We start from the raw sequence: 17,933 nt of genomic DNA on the forward strand, positions 1-17,933 counted from the left end.
TTGGTTATCTGTCAGACTTTTGATACTATTTGGTAAGTGACCAAAGACTTTAGTGCCAGTATAATTCACCCCTTTCTGTGCCAAAGTTAGATTTAATCTTGAATAGTGAAGATCATCCTTTCTCCTAGTATTGTAGTTATGCACACTGCTATTACTTTTGAATTGGGTTTGGTTGTTAATAACAAATTTCATAAGAGAGTGTATATACTGAGAAGCTACTGTGAATATCCCTAGATCCTTAAATAAATGTCTGCAGGATGATCTTGGGTGGACTCCAGCTATTATTCTGATTACACGCTTTTGTGCAATAAATACTTTATTCCTCAGTGATGAATTCCCCCAAAATATGATGCCATATGAAAGCAATGAGTGAAAATAGGCGTAGTAAGCTAATTTACTAAGATGTTTATCACCAAAATTTGCAATGACCCTTATTGCATAAGTAGCTGAACTCAAACATTTCAGCAGATCATCAGTGTGTTTCTTCCAATTTAATCTCTCATCAATGGACACACCTAAAAATTTGGAATATTCTACCTTAGCTATATGCTTCTGATTAAGGTCTATATTTATTAATGGCGTCATACCATTCCCTGTACGGAACTGTATGTACTGTGTCTTATCAAAATTCAGTGAGAGTTCGTTTACAAGGAACCACTTAGTAATTTTCTGAAAGACAGTATTGACAATTTCATCAGTTAATTCTTGTTTGTCAGGTGTGATTACTATACTTGTATCATCAGCAAAGAGAACTAACTTTGCCTCTTCATGAATATAGAATGGCAAGTCATTAATATATATTAAGAACAACAAAGGACCCAAGACTGACCCTTGTGGAACCCCATTCTTGATAGTTCCCCAGTTTGAAGAATGTGCTGATCTTTGCATGTTACGAGAACTACTTATTTCAACTTTCTGCACTCTTCCAGTTAGGTACGAATTAAACCATTTGTGCACTGTCCCACTCATGCCACAATACTTGAGCTTGTCTAGCAGAATTTCATGATTTACACAATCAAAAGCCTTTGAGAGATCACAAAAAATCCCAATGGGTGGTGTTCGGTTATTCAGATCATTCAAAATTTGACTGGTGAAAGCATATATGGCATTTTCTGTTGAAAAACCTTTCTGGAAACCAAACTGACATTTTGTTAGTACTTCATTTTTACAGATATGTGAAGCTACTCTTGAATACATTACTTTCTCAAAAATTTTGGATAAAGCTGTTAGAAGGGAGATTGGACGGTAATTGTTGACATCAGATCTATCCCCCTTTTTATGCAAAGGTATAACAATAGCACATTTCAGTCTATCAGGGAAAATGCCCTGTTCCAGAGAGCTATTACACAGGTGGCTGAGAATCTTACTTATCTGTTGAGAACAAGCTTTTAGTATTTTGCTGGAAATGCCATCAATTCCATGTGAGTTTTTGCTTTTAAGCAAGTTTATTATTTTCCTAATTTCAGAGGGAGAAGTGGGTGAGATTTCAATTGTATCAAATTGCATAGGTATGGCCTCTTCCATTAACAGCCTAGCATCTTCTAATGAACACCTGGATCCTACTATATCCACAACATTTAGAAAATGATTATTAAAAATATTTTCAACTTCTGACTTTTTGTTCGTAAAGTTTTCATTCAATTTGATGGTAATACTGTCTTCCTCTGCTCTTGGTTGACCTGTTTCTCTTTTAATAATATTCCAAATTGTTTTAATTTTATTATCAGAGTTGCTGATTTCAGACATGATACACATACTCCTGGATTTTTTAATAACTTTTCTTAATATAACACAGTAGTTTTTATAATTTTTGATAGTTTCTGGGTCACTACTCTTTCTTGCTGTCAGATACATTTCCCTTTTCCGGTTACAAGATATTTTTATACCCTTAGTAAGCCATGGGTTTGTTACAAGGTTTCTTACGAGTATATTTAACTATTTTCTTGGGGAAGCAGTTTTCAAATGCATTTACAAAAATGTCATGAAATAAATTATATTTTAAATTGGCATCAGGTTCACGGTACACCTCATCCCAGTCTAACTGCTGTAGGCTTTCCCTGAAATTTGCAATTGTTAAATCGTTGACTGAATGTACTACTTTGGAGGACTGTTTAGTATTGCTGAATGGAGCTATGTCATATATTGTAACTAGCTGTGCACCATGATCAGAAAGACCATTCTCAACAGGCTGAGCATTTATCTGGTTAAACTTATCTTGGTCTATAAAGAAGTTATCTATCAGTGAGCTGCTATCCTTTACCACCCAAGTAGGAAAATCAATAACGGGTGTCAAATTGAAAGAACCGAGTAATACTTCAAGGTCATTTTTCCTATTACCCTCTTTCAGAGAATCTACATTGAAGTCCCCACAAATAATAATTTGCTTCCCCCTGTCTGACAGATAGCACACCAAGGAGTCCAAATTTTTCAGAAATAGATGAAAATTTCCTGATGGGGACCTATATACAGTTACAATTATAAATGTGCCTTTATTTAATTTAAGCTCATAGGCACATGCTTCTATATGTTTCTCTACACAAAACTTTTTTGTTTCTATGCTTTTTGCACAATGATAACTTTTGACGTATATGGCAACTCCTCCTTTCTCCATATTTTCTCTCATTACATGTGCAGAGAGCTTATATCCACTTACATTTACCTTATCCATATCAGTAACAATGTGATGCTCAGACAGGCATAGTATATCTATTTCATTCTCAGCTTCTAAATCTTCTAAACAAACCAGAAGCTCATCTACTTTATTCTTTAAACTCCCAATATTTTGATGAAATATACTTACATTATTTTTAATTATACTTTTATGAGAACCTTTCCTTATTCTAAGATTTGCAGTACTCTCCTGTCTGAGTTTCTCATTGTGCTTAGGCCTAGTTCCTATACCAGTGGTCACATGGTGTTCAGAGAGGCAGATTATGTCAACTGGGTTGGGTGACTTTAATTCATCAATGCAATTACCTAGGACTGAGATACAACTTGGTGGAGATAAAATTTCTGGTGATTGGTGAAAATTTATAATTGATAGCTGTGATTGGTGATCAAATGTGCTAGAATTGTGCTGTTTAATTTCTTTCCTAAACTGAAGATTTGTTTCAATCCTGACCTCTCGTAGAACTTGACATCTTTCTGTCTTACCTATCCTAAAAAAGGTGCTGCTCCAACACCTGTAACCACTGGTATTTTACCATTCATGGCAGTGCCTCCCCCCCTTAAACTTCCTGCTATTACCCCAGCCAGTTTCCCCTTCCCTTTCCTGTTGAGATGTAGGCCGTGCCTGGTATAGTCCCACCTACTGAGATAATCAACAGGAACCACACCAATATGAGCCCCCACACCCGACCCAAGCAGCTGTTCCAACTCCAAATTAACTCTCCCAACAGAAGAGTTCAAATGAGGCCGGTCATGGCGTCTCAGGACAGATACAAGTTCAACATTGGTGTGTCTCGATGCTGACGCAATCTTTACCAGGTCACACTCTATTCTGTACCCAGGATCTCTGTCGATGCTGTTCCCTGGCCCTCCCACAATAACCACGGTGTCTTCCCTGGTAAATCCTTTACAGAGTGAACCTAAATCCTCTGTCACCTGATCCAGACTAGCACTTGGTTTGAAAAAATTTGTGACCTGGTATTCTGGTCCTAATTCCTCCTGCAGAAGTTGGCCTACACCTCTGGCATGAGAACTGCCTAACAACAAAACTTTCTTCCTTTTCGATGACTTTCTTACATTATTTTTCAATTTCCTATTGAAAGTTTGTTGTGTCCTGTCTACACCTACCTCTGCTTGAGGCTCATCAGTTTCTAACTGAAGCAACAGGTCAAACTTATTTTTGACATTCACCACAAAACTGTCAGACTTAGTTCTAGGCCTGTTCTTTCTGCTACCTGTTGCCACTTCCCACCTCTCTTTGCCCTTCTCCCTCCTTAACCTGTCCAGATCTTCCCTAGCCTGATCTAGCTCAGCCTGAAGGGCAGCAATTTTCCCCTCCTGTTCCACTATCTTCCTATCTCACTGTATTTGACATTTATTATTCCTTTAAAATCGCACAATAACTTCAATAAATCACAGTTTAATCATTCACACACTTATTTCACAATTATTTCACTTTTAAACTGCAAATCCTCTAAGAGCTGTCTTGAATCTTCACGAGTCTCTCTCAACAGCCTTGATGTGGATAGATACGTACAGCAACCAGTAATCAGAGTCAGAACTGTGTCTGCAAAAACACAAGGATTATTAAACAATTTTTGCTGTCATTAATTACTAGCAATATAATTGACAGAGTAGATTGCTAATATTTGCTATAATGAATATCACATTTGCAAGAACGATCTCACTGAAGTAATTAAGTCCATCGAAACGCTTAGAAACTAACCTCTCGTCTGACGAAAACGGTCTAAAGACGCAGTGGCAATTTCTTCAGATCTGTTGACAATGATATTTTGAGTTATCACTTTACTGAGTGACTGAAATGTAGTTCAGGTACCTGTGAACATAACAATATGTTAGAATTCATTTTCTAAATACGAACTATTACGGTACTGTACGGCTACTTACTTATTAATTACACTATTAATATTTTCACAGTTGTTTCTTTAATACAAAATTAAAGCCAACGGAAGAAAAAACATAAAACATACTTGCCAATGACAGGTTTGTTGAGATGCAATTTTCTGTGTTGACAGATGGAACTTTTTCATACGGTGGTAAGTCGCAGAAATCGCAGGAATCACAGAAATCGCAGAAGTAGCAGAAGTCACAGAAATCGCAGAAGTAGCAGAAATCGCGGAAGTAGCAGAAATAGCAGTGGCGGAGGGATACACGACCTATGTTCCTTAACTGCGACTCTTAACTGCGACAAATCACAGTTAAGAATAACAGATACTGAAAAGTAGCATTCACAGAAATCACTGATATCGGAAAATCGCAGTTTAGCCCATCACTAGTAGCCAGTGCTGGATTCCGATGGTGCTTAACTGAAAACCTGCATCCTTATTGATAAAATTGTTTGCCATATGGACATGTCTGGCCTCCTTAACAACATAATGACAGTAGGGATGAAATTTCAGTCTTTCTTGTGAATCATATGATGCCCTGTGCTCAGGCAATGCTCCGCTACCGCTGATATATCAAGTTGCCCCAGGTGTTTATGACAATGGTGTTCAATGCAACTTTCTTACATGGTTCAGCATATCTGCCTAATATAAGATTTTCCACCTTGTCGAGGTATCTTATACACACCACATTTCCTATGAGCAAGGTCATCTTTTACCGAGCACAGTAAATTCCTCAACTTTGCTGGTGGTCAAAAAACACACTTGATGTTGTGCCCTTTGAGAATTATTTCTGTTCTTGTAATAGAGATATGACAAACTGGATGTTCCTTCTACAATACTGCAGAAAGACTTTGCAGGAATGTAGCCACTGTATGTGATGGCTTGCAGGAGCAATTGTCACAAGAATGTATGGTCGCAAGAAGACTGGGCTTCATACGGCCATGTGGCACTACCAGGAGGGAAGAAAAGCATGTTTGGTGTGTGGTAGTGGTGCATTGTACTGCATATTCAGCAGCAATTTATGAAGCAGTTGGCACCACAGTGACATAATGAACTTGTACAAATTGGTTACTTCAAAGACAGCTTTTAGCTAGACACCCTGTGGCGTGCATTCCACAGGCCCTAAAGCACCGCCGATTGTGACTTCAGTGATGCCAAGTGAGAGCTCATTAGAGGAAAAGGCAGAGGTCTGTTGTGCTTTCTGATGAAAACTGATTCTGTCTCAGTGCCAGTGATGGTCATGTGTCAGTTAGGAGAAGGCCAGTTGAGACCTGCAACCAGCCTGGCTGCGTGCTAGACACACTGGACCTACACATGGAGTTATGGTCTGGGGTGTGATTTTGTACGACGGTAGGTGCACTTTTGTAGTAGTCCCATGCAACCTGACTGAAAATTTTTACATCAATCTGGTGATATCGACCTTTTACACTGTCATTCATGAACAGCATTCCAGGTGGTGTTTTCCAAAAGGATAATGCTTGCTCACATACTGCTGTTGTAACCCAACATGTTCTACAGAGTGTCAACTTGTTGCCATGGCCTGCTTTATCACTATGTCTGCCTCCAATCAAGTACATAAAGGGCATCATCAGACAGTAACTCCAGCGTCATCCACAAACAGCATTAACTCTCCCTGTATTGACTGACCAATTCAACAGGCATAGAACTCCAACCCACAAACTGAAACAGGCACCTGTGCAATACAATGCATGTACGTTTGCATGTTTGTGTTCAACTTTCTGGTGGTTATACCAGTTATTAATGTGCCAGCATTTCACATTTGCAATGCCTTATCTTGCACTTACATTAACCTGTGGTCATGCAATTTTAATCACTTAAATGTGTTACCTAGACAAATATATTCCCACCATTTCATTACTTTACATTAATTACATTTTGGTGTTGTGATTTTTTTCCCTATTAGAGTATGTGTCTTTCTGATAGCTAGTACTTACACAAGAGGAACACTGGCAACCTAACAAAAGGAAATTGCAGACATAAATAAGGGCTCTGTTTCCAGAATGAGAAGGTGGGAGACGAGGTACTGGCAGAAGTAAAGCTACGAGAACAGGTCATGAGTCGTGCTTGGGTAGCTCAGCCGGTAGAGCACTTGCCCAAGCAAGGTAAAGATTTAAGGACTCTGTTGCAGCTTGACCAGCTTTACCTCTACAGAGATGTTCAGTGATTTAAATTGCTATCTATTAAGATCGCAACACCTTGAAGGTTGTATACAACAGATGTTAGACTGCCCTGAAGTGTACCACATTCCTGAATATGCAGATGATAAGCATTTCAGTACAACCATAAAGAGTAGGTAGTACAGCCTTCTACTTTCTGAATTTGAGGAAAATAACACAGCAACTTTCTCTTTCAGAAATTGGATTTGAATATTGTTTGTTTGTGAAAAGATCATGTTATGCTATTTTTTTTCATTAAAAGTGATAAATGTCTACCAGCTTGTGGTGGAATTTGACAGTGGAAGAACTTTGATCTATCTATATTTTGGGTTATCATTCCATGATATTCTTGCTTTTATTGGTTGGGATCCTGTGACAGTCATGTAAATGTGGAAGCAACGGGTTGAGGAGGATCAGCTCGACACTATGCATATCTTGAGACAGTAAAGGGGCTTGTTTGTAGCAAGACAAGTGTCCACGTGGACAATACAAGGATGTCTGGAGCACTACGGGCTGTCAGCACAGTGTCTGTAGTTGCAGCTCTCGTCAATGAAGCAGAAGAGAGACATGTTGACAGTGGTGCATCCAATGCAAACACTGGACTCAGCAGTGGCACGCTGCTGTCTTTTCAGATGAGTACCATTTCTGCATATAGCATTTTCATGCCCATACCCATGCATAGAGGCTCTGAGGCAAGCGAACATTGCCAGATAACATCTATCATTGTCACACGAGCCCAGCATGTGGCATGATGATATGGTGTGCCATTATGTACGTGACAGTCACATGTACTATTACATCAGATATCAAAATGAAATCATATTACCACACGTTTTACCTCAGGGTTAATCTATTATACCACACAGAAGTATTTTATTTATTTGTCTATATATTACTTTGATAGATAATCTATTAATTGTGATTTTAATGGCCAGCAATGTAAACAGGAAGTAAAAAGTGCTCTGCTAATTTTGTGGATGATCAATATGTTTGCTTTTATTTATTTAAAAATTGAAGTAATACATAGTCACATAAATAAAATGCTTCGGCATGGTATAATAGATTAACCCTGACGTATCAGGCAGGAAGGAGGTCGGGCTGGGATGGTACATATTTTAGGCTCATAAATTACAGCACCTGTTTCAGTATAACATTACATTTGACAGAAAATTTCTAAATAGAAGGCTGCAACGTGCATTTATTGATGACACGATGTGCACATGTAACTATGTGGCTCGTAACAATTCGGTCCTTGTTCATGTCTCTCAATATATAATCACTTGAGAAAATGTCAGAACATTACTTTCAGTTTACCCAGCATTGCTTGGTTACTTTTTTATCCCAACTTTACAAAACATAAAGATATGGGAGAACTCTTTCTTCCCAGTTTAGTTCATTCTGGAAAGTCTAACAGAATTCTCTTAAATGTAAACATGGGCTTCTGCAGCTGTTGTCACAGTCAGTAAAATTCTTCTGGGTTTGAGGGTGCATTGTCAACTATAAAATTCCGACATTTTGGTGACTGTTGCAAGGCACCTTCCTAACTGCTGAATGAGCAGTTAGCAATACACCCTGAGGAAGGTGCCTTGCAACAGTTGCCGAAACATCGGAATTTTATAGTTGACAATGCGGCTCAAACCCAGAAGAATTTTATTGACAGAGTTCTCTTGTAGTAGGCTTGGATTTAAATGTCATTGGAACTGTGTGGAGCCTAGGGGATCTCACTATCACATTTATTCATTCCATTTAGTGAGTCAGATGTCTACTAAGTTTAGTTGAAATTATTACTACAAAGGCATGCTGAAAAGTAATGCTTCTTAATTTTCTGTGTGAAAACTCTGAAACGTTTTTAAATAAAACTAGCACTGTTATCATTTTACATATTTATTCTTCTTGTCTACATATTTATTTCTCAATATAATTACTTTGGCAGCAAACACATTTCTCCCAACAAGAGACCAGTTTGTTGTTAGCATCACTGTAGAATGTTTTGAATTTATTGACAGAGCCACAACTTCACCTCTGCTTGCACCACTTCATCGCTATCAAAGTGAATCTGTCAAAGGTATTCTTTAAGTTTCGGAAACAGACAAAAAATCAGATGGGGCTCATTTGGCGCTGTATGTTGGATGATTAATGACAATGAACGCAAGGCATCAGACTGTTGCAGGTGCCACAGCGCTTGTGTGTGGTCTGGTATTGTCATCCTGAAGGAGATGGTGCTCCATGTGTGGATGAATTCTTCAAATTCAAAACTTGACTACAGCACATTGGTTCTCACGCACTGAAATATTTGTGTTACACACTGCCCTGTTACCCACTACTATTCAGAGCCCTCTAGCAGCCGAGGCCTGTAAATATGTAGACATGAAGAGTAAAGATGTAGGATGTTAATAATATTTGTTGTATTTAAAGTGTGTTAAGAGATTTTGCATAAAAATTAGGGGGCATTTCTTTTCAACATGCCTTCATAATACTTCAGTTGATATCTTGGTAAGTCATTGTGACTGCCACTTGCCAAGCTTAACGATTTTATTGACATTATTTTTTGTTTTTATTTTTTAAAATTCTAAATCATATGTGTGTCAAGGAGCCATAATTATAAAACAGTGAGTAAATAGTGTAGTTCTAGTTTTCTTTCTCACTATAAGAGTAAATACTTTTAATAGTTTACATATCAGACTTACCTTAGGTGATTTGAAGATTTTAAACTTGTATTTCAGTTAGGTTAATGTATTTTGAGAAAAAATGGAACTTTTACAGGGCACAAGTGTATGACACCACCATATGAAAACAAGAGCAAAGATCTTAAAATTATAAATTCCTGAAGTCAGTATTAGTTCATCTTAAGTTCAAAGGAACATCGTTATTGGACATGGGTTTAATATTTACGGATTCATGGTGTTATTATGATGCCCATGTTTCAACTGATAGGTGTTGCTATTCCATTCAAGCTGGATGTGGTCTTTTGCACAAAGCACTGTGTTTGACCATCCTTAAGTTCTGGATGTTTAATCTGGGACTTGGTCCACAAGTGAAATATGAGTCCACTGTTGTATTGCCACATCTTTTTGTTTCTCCTCCTTTAATCCCTACTTCCAGAGATTGAGACACAGACATTGTATACTAACTAAATTCATACTCCACACAGAAGCAGCATCCATCCCATGCCCATAGCTACTGAGGGAACTCATGGGAACATTGTTTAATACCCATTGAAACAACACTCTGCCATCCTTTCCCCAGTAGTTTATAGGGTAAAAAGTGAATGTAAATTATGTTTTATTTATTATATTTTCTCAGCTGTAGTTAGGTATCTTCAATATTTCCTGTTATGTGACAGCAAAGTTTTTACATCAGCAACCATTCTACTCTTAGGTGTTGGAAATAGCATTTGACTCTGCAGGGAGACGGCTTGCTACAGCAAGTAGTGATGCCACAGCACAAATATGGGAAGTTAAAGGAAATCTAATAAAACTTGCTACTATGGAAGGTCACACTAAGGAAGTATCCAAGGTAATAAATAATATTAGAAAATCTTTCTTAATTATTTTTGCAAATACTAGCAGCTTCTAAGTGCTTAAGCTCCTCACAATGCAGACTTGAATTTGTATTTACAATGTGTGGTCAGCAAAACATAGACAAACGACACACTTTACTAATTCTCTGATTTAGTGTATATGAGATACACTCAGTTTTGTGACTGTTTACATTTAAGAGCCTAGATGTGATACTAAGTTTGTAAAACAGATACTGATAATCAGCAGAACAATTCTTGTGATAAATTTATTAGAGATGAAGCACAATCTCAGGTTGACAAAGGTGAGTAAGCAATTCACTATGCCTTGCTGCCATCACTAACATTCAGTGATTTAGAGGAATTATAAAACTGAAAACTCCATCCGAACAGGCCATGAAGACCCAACAGTGCCTACTGGTCGCTACGTCATCCTCAGTCCACAGACGTCTCTGGACGTGGATATGGAGGGGCATGTGGTCAGCACACTGCTCTCCCAGCTGTATGTCAGTTGACAAGACTGGAGCCGCTACTTCTCAATCAAGTAGCTCCTCAGTTTGCCTCACAAGAACCGAGTGCACTCCACTTGCCAATATGTCAGCAGACCACATGGTCACCCATTCAAGTGCTAGCACAGCCTGACAGCGCTTAACTTCGGTGATCTGATGGGAACTGGTGTTACCATTGCAGCAAGGCCATTGGCTTAAAGGAATTATGGGAAACCTAGTATGGGCTGACTAGATTTACAGCTGAACTGTCTTCATGCTGTATGCAGTTTTTGGATACAATATTTAAATTTTTCCTGATTTGTGAAATTCGAGCCTAAAATGTAGGAAACACTTTTGAACTAATCATGTATATAATTTGGAAGGTCTTTCTTGCCAATATCAATGCTGTCTGCACTTTTAAGCTTGATTCCCAGAACTTTGTGTGTCTTCTGTGTCTTCATTTTTATAATTTCCCTAGTAGATTTTGACTTTTTACCATACAGTCTTCTTAAGTTATCTTTCCTCAGCATTGTTGCCTTTGATACTACGTTTTGATATATCTTCTCCTTGTATTTACATATTTTATAAATACAGGATCTGTGAACATTTCTGTTAGAAGTGATGGTACTAACATGGTTTGAGCCGCATCTTTGTGTTCTTGGTAGTGCATAAGTTTGTCGTCTCAAACTGAAAACTTTTTTGGGTATTGTGTGATGTTAAACAATGATGGATGCAACACAACTGTTTTAGATTCACTTATTCCCACATTTAAGAAACCTGAATTGGTTTTGTGGAACAATGACCAATTCCTAACACTTATATAAATAGAATCACTTATATAATAGAATCAAGAGAACCGGGCTAGACCACAAAACCAGTGAGTTTCAGTGGCAATACTTGTTATATACCTCATTCCACTAATCACAGTTCATACAAAACACAGTCAGTTGAGCACAGTTCTGGATGTACACCACAGACATTCAGTGTTACACAGGTTCACAAAACATATCCATGAAGTTCAAAGTTCAGATAGGCACACATCATTTGTACTGGGATCAATCACAGAAGTTCACACAGATCTTCACTGACACATAATGTAGACAAGAAAAATGATGTGAGGCTGTTAATTGTTCCATATCAGATGGCGGACAGACTTTTAAATCTTTCATTGCATAACATGATCCAAATAAGCACAAAGTTGCATTGAAATGTTAACTATCTATTTTCTACATACTGGTTATTCTGCATAATTGTGGATACTGACACAATTCAAGGTCAGGCAATAATCTGGTTTACATAATAAGTAATTAGTTAACAAAATGCAAAAGACTGCAGAACTATTTTGTGTGCCTACATTGAGAATTACCTAGTTATGAATACAGTTGCCATAATTGACATTATGATAATTTATACAATGTCATAATTAGTTGCTTAACCAGTTAATAAAGGGTGTCATTTGGCCCATAAAAATTAAGGAAACTAAAGTGTGATGGTAAACTTGAGAATGAGACAGTTGTAATGGTACAATAGAAAATAGAAATTTTGGGTGTGTCCAGACTTCAATACTAATTATCTTTTAAGTTAACTAGTTTCCTGAAAATTAAAATATATGACTGTCACTTCTCATGTCATAGCTTTTTAATGGTGTGTGTCAACATTTCCAAAGCTACTGATTAGCTCAGTCAGATCCCATCATTACCTGCCATTATGATAATTTCAGTTATTCATTGCTTCTACTCAATATGGTTTCACTAAAACTAAACACATCATTGTAATCATCATCATGACAAATTATCAGAATAATGAATTTGCAACAAATATTGTCTGAAAACATTTTGACAGATTTGCACATACATATGGTAACTAGACTCAAAACGTAAAATGAGAAAGAAAAATTATTAATAGGAGTACAACAACAGCAGGTGGAAGAGATTCAGCTTGTGTTCTTCTGTTCACCCAAGATATAAAATTTGTCAGAAAGCTTTATGTTAACAGTTCCAGTGGTGGTGATCTTCAGTAAATACAAGAGAGTTATAGAATGTAGAAACGTAACATAACAGTGATGGAAGAATGAAAATAACATGAATGACATCATGGACTTACTTAGGGAAACATGAATGCATTTGTTCACTAATGGAAATGTGTTTTTTGACAGCATTTCTGCAGACTGAGTAACATATGAATACCAACACTTATTGTTTTTATAGAACCTTCAAAAACATACTCTGACAGAGAAGAAATTAAACAAATCATCAAAGCTTCCAAACTCAGCTAAGAAATAAATAAAGGCATCATAAGAACTGGACACTGAAAATATATTGGTGATAAAAGTCAACAGATAATCAACATTGAAATGGGGAAACTAAAAATAAAAACATCCTCCCTTTTCATAAAAAGAGGTAACACAGATGTAAAAATCTTATATTCCCTTCTCTATGTAACTCATAATATTATTTTGAAATCTCCTCAGGCTGGAGTGAGGAAGAATTGAATCAAAAATTTAGAAAAAGGCAAGAAGAATTCATTTGGGGATGCTTGTGTGTTAAACATATCATAAATCTTGAATGTATCTTTTTACAATGAAAATTAAAAGTAAGAAATTTGAGGTGACACTTTTTAATTTCAAGGACAGCAATTTCAATGATTATCAAAAAGATAAGAGCAGTAATTCAATAGACTTCTTTGATAGCTAGTGAATCCAGAATGAAATTTCCACACTAATTTCAAACTTCTTTGAAGTAAGTGGATGTGTTACTCAGAGAGTCCTATGCCTCAACAGAATACTCAAGATAAGTCATCCATGTGTGATGCAAGGAATTCATTGGTGAAAGGGATCAAGAGCATAACAATAACTGAAAGTCTTGCATTCTTAATTGATCTTTCAATTTACTTTCTGGCTTAGAAGCTTCCATAAAAAACAGATCACCATCATCAAGCACATTCATTAGGGTGCCAACATGTCCCTTTTTAAAACATGTATATTATGAACACAGATCAGTGTCCAGAATGTTAGGCTGGACAAAAAGAGAGAGACAGACAACCAAGTGGATGGGACTCAATATCATCTTGAGTTCAGGAAATTTCAACATGAGGGACTACTATTTTTGTATACTTAAATAACAGTCAGTATCTTGAATACAAACTGAAACTATATAGCACACTATTTGATCGTAAGTTATGTATCTAGGGGACTGTCTGACACTGTAGTCTGAAATCCAAAAACTGAAAAAGAATGTTATGAGCATCCAGTTAACCTTATTGGTAACAGATTTGTTTAAGAAACATAAAGTGCATCGGGAAACAAAAAGAACACAACCAACTCAAAAAGAAATGCAAAACATTGCAAGACTCAAGATAAGTGAATGAGAGTGATGCTTAATGAAGCTGTGTTAAAAGTTCTATTTTCAGTAAGTCTGTTAGTAATTATTTATTAATCTGCTGAAATGCCAGCAGTATTTGCACCTATTGATTTCAGGCACTTGATCAGAATGTGTAATCCTGCTACTTTGGTATCTGACAAATCAGTTAAAATTTTTGGTAGTCATAAGAAGTGTGATGTAAAGTAGGAATGCTATGAGCATCCAGTTAACTTTATTGGTAACAGATTTGTTTAAGAAACATAAATTGGGTCAGGAAACATAAAGAACATAACCAGCTTAAAAATAAATGCAAAACAATGCAAGACTCAAGATAAGTGAACGAGAAGTTGAAAACTAGTAGAAGCTGACCTTGGGGAAGATCAGTTTGGATTCCATAGAAACGTTGGAGCGTGTGAGGCAATACTGACCCTACAACTTATCTTAGAGGATAGATTATGGAAAGGCAAACCCACGTTTCTAGCATTCGTAGACTTAGAGAAGGCTTTTGACAACATTGACTGGAATATTCTCTTTCAAATTCTGAAGGTGGTAGGGGTCAAATACAGGGAACAAAAGGCTATTAACAATTTGTACAGAAACCAGATGGCAGTTGTAAAGAGTCAACGGGCATGAAAAGGAAGCAGTGGTTGGGAAGGGAGTGAGACAGGGTTGTAGCCTCTCCCCGATGTTATTCAATCTGTATATTGAGCAAGCAGTAAAGCAAACAAAAGAAAAATTCAGAGTAGGAATTAAAATCCATGGAGAAGAAATTAAAACTTTGAGGTTTGCCAATGACATTGTAATTCTGTCAGAGACAGCAAAGGACCTGGAAGAGCAGATGAATGGAATGGACAGTGTCTTGAGAGGAGGATTTAAGATGAACTTCAACAAAATCAAATTGAGGATAATGGAATGTAGTCAAATTAGATCAGGTGATGCTGAAGGAATTAGATTAGGAAATGAGACACATAGAGTAGAAGATGAGTTTTGCTATTTGGGGAGCAAATAACTGATGATGGTCAAAGTAAATAGGATATATAATCTAGACTGGCAGTGGCAAGGAAAGCGTTTCTGAAGAAGAGAAATTTGTTAACATCGAGTATAGATTTAAGTGTCAGGAAGTCTTTTCTGAAAGTATTTGCATGGAGTGTAGCCATGAATGGAACTGAAACATGGACAATAAATAGTTTAGACAAGAAGAGAATAGAAACATGCTGCTACAGAAGAATGCTGAAGATTAGATGGATAGATCACGTAACTAATGAGGAGATACTGAATAGAATTAGGGAGAAGAGGAATTTGTGGCACATCTAGACAAGAAGGGATCACTAATTTAGTATTGGAGGGCAGCGTGGAGGGTAAAAATCATAGAGGGAGACCAAGAGATGAATACACTATGCAGATTCAGAAGGCTGTAGGTTGCAGTAGGTACTTCAAGATGAAGAAACTTGCACAGGATAGTGCAGCATAGAGAGCTGCATCAAACCAGTCTCTGGACTGAAGAGCACAACAACAACAACAACAGCAACAAAGTAGGACATTTCTGTTCTTTATATTTGGAGTATATAAAATATGTGGCAGACAGAAACAAAATGCATTGAGCTTCAGGAATAATCTTTCTGCTCTGACAGGCGCCCACTTCTAGCAGTGTTGGATATGGACCATTTTCTAATCTCAGAGTTCAGTATGTATTACCCAAGTACAGGTGTATAACTGATTAAACTAGTAGTGTATTTTCATCCATCATTAGTCTAACTGCAGGATCTCTAATAACCATCATCTAAATGTGTATAATTGTAAGCCGGCCGAAGTGGCCGTGCGGTTAAAGGCGCTGCAGTCTGGAACCGCAAGACCGCTACGGTCGCAGGTTCGAATCCTGCCTCGGGCATGGATGTTTGTGATGTCCTTAGGTTAGTTAGGTTTAAGTAGTTCTAAGTTCTAGGGGACTAATGACCTCAGCAGTTGAGTCCCATAGTGCTCAGAGCCATTTGAACCATTTTTTGTATAATTGTAAACATATTTGTTTGTAATACTGAATGCATACTGGAAGATGATAATCCAAAATGAAGAGTCATACTTACACTAGTCATAGTTATACTAGCAATAATTTTGAAAATAATGGGTGCCAATACTGCAAATATTAATGTGAATCTCAGGTTCTCATTAACTGAGGGTTGCTTTAAGATGTGCACAGAGAGAGGGGGGGAAAACTATACATTTGCTTGCTTTCCAGAATTCTTTTTGTCACCTGTTTACTTTCTAGTTCTTTTATGAAGAATTGTTAGAGTTTTTAAAACTAATAATTAATGATTTAGCTTTCTGTACATGGCACTCATTTGATATTATTTGTCGCACCAGCTGCATTTCAGCCTCCACCCTACTTTTTCATTCAATGAGATGGTTGCATTCCAGTCCGAGCTCCTGGAGATGGTGGTCACATGTATGAGAGGTGTGCTTGCATGTATGAATGTGTGTGTGTGTGTGTGTGTGTGTGTGTGTGTGTGTGTGTGTGTTTTTTTCTTCTGAAGAAGTCTTTGGCTGAAAGCTAAATGAGTAACAATCTTTTCATTGCACCTGTCTGCAAGTCAACATGCCATCTTTATGTTGAGTAGATATCTATCCTTTCTATATTGTTGATATTGCAACCTGGAGTTTCCGATATTTGGTTCCACCTTACATTAATCACATGTAGAATGTGACAGCAGTGTGTCTGCATAATATTACAATGTATTTATCATGTACTCCCTATTATAATGTCAATGTAGTAAAAAAAAATACAATAGAGTGCTGATATTACATTGTTCATTGTTGCAGGTGTGTTTCAATCCAGCAGGTTCTCAATTACTGACAGCATCTGCAGACCATACAGCACGACTGTGGGATTCAGAAACTGGGAAGTGTCTACAGATTCTTGAAGGGCACAAAGATGATGTGTTTTCTTGTGCTTTTAATTACAAAGGAGACATTATAGTTACTGCATCAAAAGACAATACTTGCCACATATGGAAATAAAAGGATACAAACTATCTTCTATTAAAAACACCATAGTTTACTTATTAACAGTGATGAAACCAGTATCATTAAGAGTAAGATACAGCAAGACAAAAGCGAAAATGAAAGGATAAATGAGGGAAAAGAGCTGCCAAAGGGAAGGTATTAAATAAATAATAACATTTTGGAAGCAAGATTCAGGAGTTTTTGAATTGAAAAGTATCAAGAAAAAGAGAGGAACTGTGGAAATGCTAGTACAGATTTCAAAGTTTTAAGAGGATTGAGGCCTGTGAAGGACACTGGGATGGAATGGGCTAGAAGGATGTGGAATTGTACATGAACTGGAAGGTAGTGAAGTCCATTCAGTATTGGAATGTTCTATCTATGCTTGACATAAAATGATAATAATAATGTACATGGTGGCAGCCAGTCAATGAATATTTTAGGAAATTGATTTAAAAAATTAATTCAAAGGCCCAGTCAAATCTTTACAAGTTTACTCCTAGAGCAACTTATGCTGTGCCTACGTAACACAAGTTGCCTGTCTTTCGAAACCAAGGCAGTTCTGTCCAGTTACAGCTGCTGACAAGAGATGCCCTGACACCTCTGCTGAAACTGCTAGTGAATTCATGCCATTGCTTTTAGCAATAGCATGCATTGGATATAAGCCGTGTGTGGATGCTAAAGTGTTCTGCGGTACGGAACACAGTTGCCTCTCTCTCTCTCTTGTAATCCAGACCTTGAGCAAAACAGACGTCTTTCTAGAAGGCAGAGCCTCTGGCTCTGCTTTTCACGACCAGCCAACAACATAAGTTATGTTGCGGCCA

The 17,933-nt window shown here is 37.3% G+C and overlaps 1 protein-coding gene across 1 annotated transcript in view; it reads left to right on the forward strand.

Annotated features, from left to right (window-relative positions):
* LOC124547466 (dynein assembly factor with WDR repeat domains 1) overlaps window positions 1-17,127 on the forward strand; it is a 92,815-nt gene extending 75,688 nt beyond the window's left edge. Inside the window, exons 8-9 of the mRNA XM_047125107.1 lie at window positions 10,130-10,267; window positions 16,930-17,127. Coding sequence (XP_046981063.1) covers window positions 10,130-10,267; window positions 16,930-17,127 — 336 coding nt within the window. The remainder of the gene's footprint in view (window positions 1-10,129; window positions 10,268-16,929) is intronic.
* The last annotated feature ends 806 nt before the right edge of the window (window positions 17,128-17,933 follow it).

Source organism: Schistocerca americana, chromosome 1 (genome assembly GCF_021461395.2).
Source record: "Schistocerca americana isolate TAMUIC-IGC-003095 chromosome 1, iqSchAmer2.1, whole genome shotgun sequence".
NCBI classification, from domain to species: Eukaryota; Metazoa; Arthropoda; class Insecta; order Orthoptera; family Acrididae; genus Schistocerca; species Schistocerca americana.